Below are 11,361 nucleotides of genomic sequence, written 5' to 3'. Positions count from 1 at the left end.
CTTCTACATCTCCTTTAAATCTCAATTGTGCTTAAAGATCGTTCAACTTTTGGCGCAGTATTAAGGCTGTCTTGACTCTTACTTGGAAGCATTGTCTACAAGCATGCACAGTGCACACTATGGACTTGTTTATCAAGTTAAGCGCATCGGCAGGCAGCACCAATAAAAGTGCTGGATATCTGGCGAAAAAAACCTAAGTTTTGACACATTTAATATCAGAACTCAAAAATGGTATGATGTTTGAAAAAAATTCACTCAGGACAGTTAAATTCAATTATTAACATTTTAATTCACATTGGACCTGTCAAACTCCTATTGAAAAAAAAAAAGGACTTTTGTTGGGTTTTTGTGTGAGATGTCAACTTTTAGTCTTTACTTTGCTGCCACATTCCCTTGAACTACATGTACACGTCAATTAGAAAGTTTCAAACTGGTTATGAAAGCTTGTTTCAAGCTCTTTCCATTGAAGTAACAATGAGTTTAATCCAGAATGCTGATAAAGACAAATTTTCTCCAATTATTCATGAACTAAAATTTAAAATGGTACTGAAGATCAAGAGGATAAAGGCCTTGTCAAATAGAAAGAGGTTGGAAGAAGTCAACATATGGGAACAAAGTATAAATAACCATGGTCCCCTTTACAAATAGGAACTTTCTGGAAATTTTGGATTCGATGCGCTATTGGTCATGTCAACATACATGTACATGCATACTGACCACTGATCCGGTATAACACAGTGTGTCTCAAAAAAAAAACACTATACACTTTTGAAATGGCTGCCGAATAAAAATGATTCTAAGGGAAAAGGTTTATATAATAATAGTCTTATAATCAAAGTCTTATATAGCGCACGTATCTACCAAACAAGGTACTCAAGGCGCTGAGTATATACAAACTTTCAAAAAGATATGTTATTGCAGTGATGAATTCTGAGACCCAATTATTTAGCACCTTACAAGGTGCTACGGTGCTAACAGCAGCCACAGCCAAGAACACCAGAGCGAACCCCTTCTCTTTTTTGCGATAAGTGCACTGGGTTCTTTTACACGGTTACACAACACATGGGACCAATAGGTTTACATCCCATCCAATGGTTAAGTGTCTTGCTTAAGGATACAAGTGTCACGGCTGGGGATTCGAACCCACACTCTGCTTATCAGAAACACCAGAGTTTGAATTCGGTGCTCTTAACCACTCGGCCACAACACTTCCACATGTATGGATAGCTTATGGATTCAACTTTCATAGACACCAAAAAGTCTGAAAATAATCCATGCTTGGGTGAGCACTGCTCACTGAAGAATAAGTAGCCGACATCTTGGAGTGAATTTTGTAAGCTGCAAAGGACTTACCTCTCACAAGTTGAAAAGCTAATTACTGCGCAACCTAATCTGCATACCATTTACAAAAGTGAGCAATGCTCAAGCAATCATAAATTATTTTCAGACTTTTTGGTGTCATACATGTATGACAGTCGAGTCCATAAGCTATCAATGCATCTAAAACTTTCCCCTCCAGAATCATATATTTTTTAATCGGCAGCCATTTCAAAAGTGAATAGTTTTTTTAATACACCCTGTAGAGATCAGTGAGACTTACAGTATGGAGGGGTAGAAATGTCAGGTGACAGTCGAGTGAGGAACACCTTATACAAAAAAGGAAACAAACAAAAATGTTGACGCTTGTCGCACAAACTAGGGGAAATGCTAGAAACATGACAGAGGAATTCTGACGTCCCAAAATATTAAAGAAACAAAATACTCAGCTTGCAAATATGGTCAAGAGTTCTGGAATCCTCTAACCACGACTGTTAGGAATATAAAGGAAAGAGGAATTCCGACGCCTCAAAATATTAAAAAAACAAGGCTCCAACTTGCAAATATGGTCAAGAGTTCTGGAAATCCTGTTACCACGACTGTTAGGAATATAAAGGGAAGAGGAATTCTGACATCTCAAAAGATTAGAGAATTAAGACTCCAGCTTGCAAATATGGCCCTTCTCATTGCTGAATGATCAACATGGAATTAAAGGAAAAGTTTCGCTGAGATGGCCACCTACTTCAGTGATTTATACGACTTTAAATTATGTGAGAAAATAGAAGCAGAAAAAGACGAACATTGGTCATGTTTTGATCCAACACCGAGAAGTAGAGACTTCACATCAACTCATGGAGGGTGTTTCGGACGGCGTTCACAGCAGTGTTTATATGCTTTATTGGTCCTAAACAACCATGATAAAATGGGAATCGTGTCAAAATCATTCCTTTTCAAAATGATTATTTATTTATATATTTCTGATTATGCACAAATATGTTATAAAGTTTTTACATAAGTAGGTTTTGTTATTTTTGTAAGTGGTTCACTTCAAAAGCAGTATATATGCACCTTCCACTCCCCTTTTCTTGTGCAATGGAATTGTTCATTATTGGCCATATAGACTTGAAGGATCAACTGGCCAAGACAGCTGCTCAAAAGGAACTACATTGTAAAGCAATGGCCTTCATTGTCGACCACCTGGCTGGGAAAGCCAGGCAAGAAATTCTTGGAAGAGGATGTTAACGTGGAAAACCTGAGGAAATCTTCCAAGTTCTGCTGAAGGTGTTTGGAGAGGGAACACACTACCCCAGCTTCAATAGAAATTCTTCTCCTACCACCAAGGTCCAAAGAACGATCTGTTGAGCTGCTCCATGGAGCTAAAGGAGCTGTTTTAATCCCCATGGTTCGCCTAGATGACTATTTTAAAGGAACACGTTGCCTTGGATCGGTCGAGTTGGTCTTTGAAAAGCGTTTGTAACCGTTTGTTATACAATGCATATGGTTAGAAAGATGTTTAAAAAGTAGAATACAATGATCCATACACATTAAAAGGAATAGGAAAACCACGCCATTTCGAGTGATAGTTGTATGGATCATTATGTTCTACTTTTAAAATATCTTTCTCATCATATGCATTCTATAACAAACGGTTACATACGCTTTTCAGAGACCAACTCGACCGATCCAAGGCAACGTGTTCCTTTAATGCTGCAAGACGGCAGACCCTCAAGGGCTGTTTTTTGACGTTACCCTTTAGAAATGTTGTTTTTATTGCAGCATCAATATGAAGTCGAAACCCCTTAGCACCTGATTCCCAAGCTCTGAATCAAAGATGTGTAGTGAATTGGGACATAACAGTTACGCAATAAACCACTAGGGCGTGACAGCTGACATGGCAGCCTCGTGTGAGCAATTATCTAATGTGTCTTTACTGATTAGTCTTTGACTCACAGACTCAACAATAGCCAACTATAGCAGCAAGATGCAGCAAAAAAGAGGAGGAAACTCAACGAAAGACAACTGGTTCACTTCTCCTTCAGTCAAAAGTGCTGTCTGGGAGAGTTACTGCCAAAGCCAGCAAAGCCCTATTAAATGACGTGTTCAGCATCATGAAAGAAGATAAAGTAGGGACTGAAGCACGACCAGATCCATTAATAGTCACCCGTGGCAATGAATGGATGAGAATTATGTTAGAATGTGACGTTGTGAGTTTAATTGTCTGACCGTTAAATGTTGTAAAGGTTTTAAAAGTTTTGGCGAGTGACATAAACTGTTGACCTAAACAGAAACTAAACTGCAACCGGAAAGAAATTGCAGATGCCATAGCAGACAGAAACGGTGACCAGTGCCATGACAGATGGACCTACCTTAAATGGAGCCATCAAAAAGAAAAACAACATGTCCAGCCATGGTAGGAGTACCTGCCCATTCTATGACGAATCCAAAAAAACACTCTTGAACTGAAACTAAACCTTCGACTGAGATCTCCTTATTAAGTCTAAATTACCTCCAGCCCCTGGCCAAACAATAGCTAATGACCCCACCCTAAATAGGATTAATGTTTGTAAAAAAAATGTTTTTTTAAGACATTTATACATATATTATTCATAGATCCTTGTGTTTTTATTTTATTTTCCATGCACAAAGGAGGGGCATATTGGGGGACAAAACAAAAGATAAAGGCTATAAAAATCATTGACTGGGCCAACCTCAAGAGAAAGAAACTTAATCTTCCAACAGTCCAGGACCAGGTATCTTCATCATCCTCCGAAAAGAAAACGAGTCAGTCACAGCCAAGCAAGACTGTTCAGCACGCCCAAGTCTTGAATCTTTGTCACAAAGATCAGATGTCAAATTTATGTTCCTTTAGTATTACACTGGTTGTGATGGCCACTATGTATGCATCAGAAAGATACATTTATGACAATACAATCCATGTTTAAAATCAGGGCTACTAAAACTTTCTAGGGGCAAAGTTAGCTTGGTTGGCTACTTAACAAAAAGCTTTCAAAGAGCAAAAGCCCCTTTTGATCTTAAAATATAACAGCTTAACTTTTTATAATAAATAAAGAGATAGGTGCTTGCAAGTCACATTGTCTCATGTGTGTGTTTTTTGTAGCTCTGCCAATAGATCCTGTTTTATCAAGAATGTTTGTTTGCTCATCACATAAAGAATTCAGTGTTAAGCAATAATTGTTCAAATGTTGTCTATTTATTAATTTGTTGCTTGTTTTGTTAAACAGACCAGAAGCGTCTGTGAAACTCACTATGGCAAAGGCCATTATACACGAGTTTCCACTCCTTCGAGATGAAGATGGTGATACGTTGTCTTAGCAAACCAATTCTGAAGCATAATCACACCCAAAATATAATCTATTTTATTTAATAAGGCAAACTTTATGCAAAATAGCCAAATTCAAATTTCACCCTTTGACCCACTGTTCTTTGCGCATGTATACAACATTTCTTTCTTTAACTTTTTTTGCCAGCCACATTTTCAATTTGAAGTAATGATAGAGTGAGTAATATAAATTTCATGTTGCAGTTTGTGTGTCTGGAATATTAACCAGTTGTAAAGTATGAAGCATTGTTGAATATAACTTTTTGTTTAATGGGAGGCGTGGTACAGTTCTTGCAAAGGTAGACACTGTGCAACTGGGTTTATCGAAGAAAGACTATGAAATGTTAGGAAACAATCAAAGAAAGATCCAGCTGATGCATGAGACAGATTACATTTTTGGGGCAGGATTTTTTGCATGTTCATGAACAATGTGTGATGTGATCCAAGGATGATGGTCGGAACACAAAAATTACAGATTGTTGTTCCTGTGGAAACTATTAAAATTCAATAGGTAATTTGATGGGGGTCGAGAAAGTTACAAGCTTTCATTTGAGCCATTGCTCGAAAAAGTTCGCCAATTATTAGTAGCAGTGAAATAAAGTGCTCAAAATTAGTTTTTGTCGGGATCCCGACAATATATCAGGTGACCAATTATTATGTGTTTTATAAGAAACGTTTTAAATTTTTGTCATGGTTCCTGACCATTTAAAGTAAAAGTTAAACTTTTTTTTGTTAGAGCGGGTGACACTCTTTGAAATACCATTTACTCAAAAAATGTATTTTTAATGTTTGGGGCCAAAAATCTGACATAGCATCTTTAAAGGATTGGATACAGTTTACAGGACACAAAACACAATGTCCACAGATTTATATTAAACTCACACAGTGCGAGATAATGATGGTAGAAAGCTTCCCTTAAAATATTACTTGCTGAGGTGCTGTAATTTTTGAGGAGTGAGTAAAACAAGTGACAACAATTATTTGCGCATGTAAAACTTATTTTCTTGACATTGTTTTACTCATTTCTAAAAAAATTCTTAAAACAACAACATCATTTCAGCAAGTAATAATGACGCAGAAGATCAGACCAACATCATGCAATGATCAAGCTATTTACATGTTTTAAGGACCATGACATGAGTACAAAAATAGAGGGCGGATATTTCTTCTTTACTGGTTGTGTTGTACTTTATTTGTGTTTGATAGTATTCTCGTCTGTTCTGCAATATACCACCAACCCCGTGTGTGGTATTTTCGATGTTTAAAAGTTAAACCTTGAAATTTTAGTTCAGACAGAGTCTTAAATTACATATTGTATACTGGTCCAAACTGTTAAAGAAATATTGTTTTCACATACTTTGTAATAAATTGTTTACTGTTCTGTGTCAATCAATTGTGGGGAGTGCCAATCCATGGCAACAGTGCCAGAGTCGAAGTGCTGCCACCGTTCACCCTATGGTGGATGAGTTTGGGATGGGTATTATGTACGCGCATCTTGCAGCATCCTAGATTTAGAACTGTGTGCCTGGATACAGGGGTATTATATTCAGCATATCTACAGTATAGGCAACAATATGGTGGCAGGGGACAGGAGACAAAACAGAACAAGTGAGTCTTAATACACTTTGGTCAAGAGGGTATGCGGCACCACCGATTTTTCCACTGTGACCTCAGTGAGGGGGAGCTGTTGTGTATTTGACAACAGCAAACTGTAACACTTTGACGCTTGGTCTTAAGAGATGTGTCCAGGGACAAACATAATAAATCGTCATGAAATAAACTTTAACAAATTTTCTTTTTTTTGATTTCCTTTAACAGCAAGCATCGCCATACGGCATACAGACAATTAACGCATTGGTGCTGGGGACACCTCGGAAGAATGGTTCGAGTGCCGCTTCCAGCCTGTGCTGTTCAGCGCATCAGGGAAACTTTTCCTTCAGAGGATGGGCAACATGTGGGATACAATGAAGCAGCCCCCGATTATTGATCTCCATCTGTTTAACTACCGTACCAGTAAATGCCATTCCAATTTTAAAACTGAACACCCTTTTAATTTCTCTAGTCTGTTAAGTAATTTTTCAAATTTGCTTAAATAGATCCCTTGCATGTGGCGTAACAAAACACATTTCAAGCATGGGCCATTTCATTCAAGTACAAATACATGTAGCTTCCTTGCATTTATGTGTTATCTGTGTTGTGGGTTTAGCATATTCTGTTTCGTTAGTTACACACTATTGCGCTTTACATTTAGTTTGTGTTTGCTTATCATGTACCATGTATATTCTAAATGTTTAATTTTGCTAATGACCACTGGCTACGGCTTACTGCGGTAGTTCCTTTTTACATAAGTTTTTGCTGTTGTGTATTCCGTACTCACTGTTGTATCTGTATATGAACTTTCTATACATGTGTACTTTATTCTACATGTATATGTAGGGACTTTGGACAGATCTTGTAAAAGTAAGTGTGTAAAAATAGATGTAGCCCCCCCCCCCAATCAAATTTTGGTTTAACAGCCTTTCATAAGTGATTTTTAACTGTTCCAGGCCGTGCAGAGTAAACATTACACTTACATGTATTACAGAGCCAGCATGAAACAGCAGTTGGGCATCATGGTTCACAGACCATCCCTGGTATGAGGCTACGTGTCTCAACCCCGGCACACTTGATACAGCATAGTAGCACACAAACAACAGTATGGTACAAGAGCTGTCTTCCTTGGTAAGAGTGAACATGTCACTAAGGGGGCATTCATAATTTTCAATGATTTTATATTTCGACCTTTTTTTTCAGTAACTTTATTTTTGTTTTCTCAAAAAAAAAAAACACAAAGGAAAAAGAAATTTGCTTTAAAAGACAAGTCAAAATTGTGTAAATCTTTTGTGCACAAACCAACCATGATGGTGCAGCTTTGCCTTGTATAACACTCATACAAATTTGCTCATGAATATCCTAATTTCAATTTAACAAAAAAAAACTGCTTAAAAACGCACAATTCAGAAAAGTGTAAAAACACCTCAAATTCAGTTATATATTTGTTTCAAGTCTTAAACAATCTTGATTCATAGGCCCTTCTTTTTAAATGTGCAGATCATACGCGCATATGATGACGACACTCTGAGGAATGTGGTGTCAAGGAGGCACATATCAGATTTGCTGCGTGACTACGTAGTTTTCATCAGTCCTGTCACAGTGACACTTGATCAGCGAGCAACAATTGTCACGGCCGTTGCATTGCACCATGCCATTGTAGGGGTTCATGCTGAGCTCACCAAATTTCAGCATGGGTTTAGTTTGAATGTCATAATGGACCTCCTCAAAAAGGACATCAAGCGAGGACAAACCATCATGTGTTCAGGACGTCAACTTCCATCAGCAGAAGATGTTTTTTTACCTCCATGGCACTACCAGATTATGCGATAGAAGGCAGCAATAGAAAGGAGAGGGAGGTTGACCACTCAAGCTACTGAAAATATATTTGCGACTAGTCGTGAATAAATTCACGGCGTCGCGAAAATATTCACAACGTCACGAAAATATTCACGACTGGCTGTGTCCCTTCAGGGCCACCATACATGTACCTTGCTCATGCTGAATGCTATAGAAGTGTTTCCCACAAGACATTGTGTAAATTAAGCATCAAGGGTTTCAGGCAGTGAGGGAGCTCAATGACACATGGTAGAGACAATCCAAAGTCTAAGAAGCTTAGGCAGTGTTGGGGGAACAAAGTGCCAAATATTGTAGACACGCCTACAGTTGTGAAGGACAACTGGAGATGTTATGATTACAGATGGCATCAAGCCGGGTTAGACTTTCGCCAAAAGATGAACCAAGTTTTTAACAATATATATCGAATCATCTTTGCATAAACAATTTGGGGGAAAAGACTAACAAATTTTGTAGACATGCCTACAGTTTCTGTGTTTCGGCGAAATTCTTGAAGATTTTTCACGGCAAAAGAGGAAGTATTTTTTTGTAGTCACCGGGACTACCCCGTCGCTCCCCGTCTTCTACAACCTGACCCATCTCAAGACCATCCAACGGACCTCTACATTAGTGGACATGCAATACTAGACCTCATTAAATGTTTTCAGAACAAACCATCGGACCTCTATAATAGGTTTTCAGAACAAAAGTTACATAATATACTGAGATAACTATTAATATTATACAAGGGTTCTCCATGGACGAAACGTTGACAAAAAAGCTGAGCACATTTTTCCCCATAACTTTTTTTTTAATAGTAGTGACAGTAGTGAAGGAAGTTCTGCAGGAAGTTTGGCTGTAAACTCAAATGAAGGCATTCTGCCAGAGATACCATGATGCCAATGGACAAATTGGCAGAGCTGGCAGATGGCATGTTGCCAAGGGGAATTTTGCATGAACATCTTGATAAACATGACGTAACATTTTTGATAGCGTGTTGTCTTTTGTAGCCTTTTTTGAGAACCATGACAGACAAAGAACATTTAAATGTACGCTGTACTCCAACCTCTACTGCACGTACATGTTTAATCTTTTTAGAAACATAAACTGTCTATAAATGTGATTGTGCTGTACATGTAGTTATTCCTCTGAATAAAAATGTTACTCATAACGTGTTTCATTTCAAATTGCTTACAGAGGACTCAAGAAAAAGGTGCTGGCTGCTGCAAAACCGAAGGGGTGTGAAACGATAAAGGATTGGGTGAGCTCAATAGTCAACAACCCCTACTGGGTTGCTGCGTCGACGCCAGGTTGTGACCCAGACCTGATGTGGGCTAAGTTTGAGAGCGTCATAAACCATGTACTAGATGTTCATAAGCATGGAAACCCACTCTACCCGAAGTGCATTCATGCTCCCTTGGCACCCCGAAGATGGCTAACAGACACATATGTAACTCTATTAATCTGACAATTGTTACATCCAGGAAGAAAGCTTCTGCTGCAAGGGATTCCAATGGGAAACGATCAGGCTGATCAGCCATCCTCAGAATTTGAAAGAGAGGTATGCAGGGGTCCTACAAGGAAAGGCTGTAAATACTTAAGGGCAATGACTTTCTCTCCAAGCGGCTGCAAGTTTAAATTACGGTGCTCAGAATCAGAGGGTCAATCCTGTGCCACAAGATCCCTGTATGTCTGTTTTAGATCCCCTGTAGAAGAGGGCTGTTGGGAGAATCAAGTTTTTCTTTCTACACTCCTTTTTTGGGGCCGCCATTTTGAACTAACTGGTTTGAAAGGCTTGAATGGAGTAAACAAGGAAGGAGCGTAACAATTAATCAAGTTAGCACCATGATATACTCACATGCTTAAAGGCATTCAATAACTTAACTTGCCTACAAGATCTGCTAAAACTAATAGCCACTGTTTTAGGACCAAATAATTGACCAAGTACTAATCCCATGCTAAGCAAATATGTCAAAAGTAGTAACAAACAGGTACTTATGCATTTCCATTGATCAACTTGTTGTCTTAACATTGGTGATGTCACTGAAGATAACACTCAGGTAACGTGTCAAATTGTCATGTGGAGCAAAAGAGAGATGATCTTGCCAGTACAGGGACCCTTTCATTTTCAATTCAATGAAATATCAATTTGAAAATCTTTAGTTTAAAATTCAAATATTCAAGATGAGCTTGCCAAGTATTAAATTAAGAGAGAAAGTTAATCTAGATAATGTTGAAGATCTTTGTGATGGTAGATTTTACAAGGCTGTTCCAGAACTGCATAACAATGGATGCAGGCAAAATGACCTATCAAATCATGACGACTATATTTTCAGCCAAAGAGATATCATCAAGTCTTGTAACAGGAGAGCACTTAAATACCTATCCTCAAACCAAGACAAGGTCAATTACATAATAGGTTAATAAGCTGACTTCTCCGTTAAGAAAGGAAAATGTTCTTTTAACTGGGTTTGTGTTTGGACGGGGAAAGCCGGAGCCATGTAGTTTTGTTTCGTACATAAGAACCTAAATTCTTCCAGTACATAACCTTTACTACGTGCCCTTAATATTGTTACGCAAGAGTAACCACAGAGTGCATGTATAAGGGCGATTTTACACTTTACACTTTCGCATTACACTTTTCTGTGTCATTTCTTGATCTTGGTGCTAGTAGTTGTATGTGAGATATTATTTCCACTAAGTTTATAGAATGATTTGTACTTGCCACCCAAGGATTTGAAGTGATGATATTAAAAATGTTGTGGGCGTTGTACTCTGGATGTTATAGCTTTGTAAAAAACGGTTAGTCGCATTGCACATCAAAGACATGGTAAAAAATACACTTCATTTCAAAAGTTTCCTCAAACTAAAAAACTTGCAAAAGTTTTACTACATTTAAAGGCCATGAAAAACGATAGCTTTGAGGGACGGAAACACATATACTTTATAAAACAAGCCCTACTGGTTCACAATAAAATATTACTTTACCATTATCTGTGTATTTGAACTGGAAAAAGAAATGACAACCCTAGCACTCACATGACCCCCTCCGCCCCATAACGTTAAAGTAGGACATTATGATAATGATATGCAAGTGACCCCAAAAACGTCATAAAGGAGATCGAGTCACGTGATGCGGAAGTACAGTAGGAGCTTCAACATGTGTGTGTATGCTGTGTTTTCGCCGTAGGGATGCGAGCTTCACAATTTTATAGTCTGGTTGTATCCAAGTTTAGTACCATTTAATCTTCGATTTGTGTATCAAAGTTTAGTGCCAA

General features: G+C 38.1%; 1 protein-coding gene across 1 annotated transcript; it reads left to right on the top strand.

Moving 5' to 3' along the window:
* The first annotated feature begins 5,638 nt into the window (after positions 1–5,638).
* LOC117303617 lies at positions 5,639–7,812 on the top strand. Its single transcript, XM_033787835.1, has 3 exons — positions 5,639–6,265; positions 6,476–7,378; positions 7,748–7,812. Exons 1-2 carry the CDS (start codon positions 6,120–6,122, stop codon positions 6,642–6,644), a joined length of 315 nt encoding a protein of 104 aa, XP_033643726.1. The 5' UTR covers positions 5,639–6,119; the 3' UTR covers positions 6,645–7,378; positions 7,748–7,812.
* Positions 7,813–11,361: the final 3,549 nt, after the last annotated feature.

This window comes from Asterias rubens, chromosome 20 (genome assembly GCF_902459465.1).
Source record: "Asterias rubens chromosome 20, eAstRub1.3, whole genome shotgun sequence".
Classification (NCBI taxonomy): domain Eukaryota; kingdom Metazoa; phylum Echinodermata; class Asteroidea; order Forcipulatida; family Asteriidae; genus Asterias; species Asterias rubens.
Note: the sequence above shows the minus strand (reverse complement) of the source record. Positions and strands in the feature narration are given on the sequence as shown.

What these genes read in the sequence shown, in the direction of transcription:
- LOC117303617 (XM_033787835.1), top strand. Translation starts at nt 6,120, where the DNA reads ATGAGTTTGGGATGGGTATTATGTACGCGCATCTTGCAGCATCCTAGA. An exon ending in CAGGAGACAAAACAGAACAA is followed by an intron (nt 6,266 to 6,475) that starts GTGAGTCTTAAT and finishes TTCCTTTAACAG; the next exon opens with CAAGCATCGCCATACGGCAT.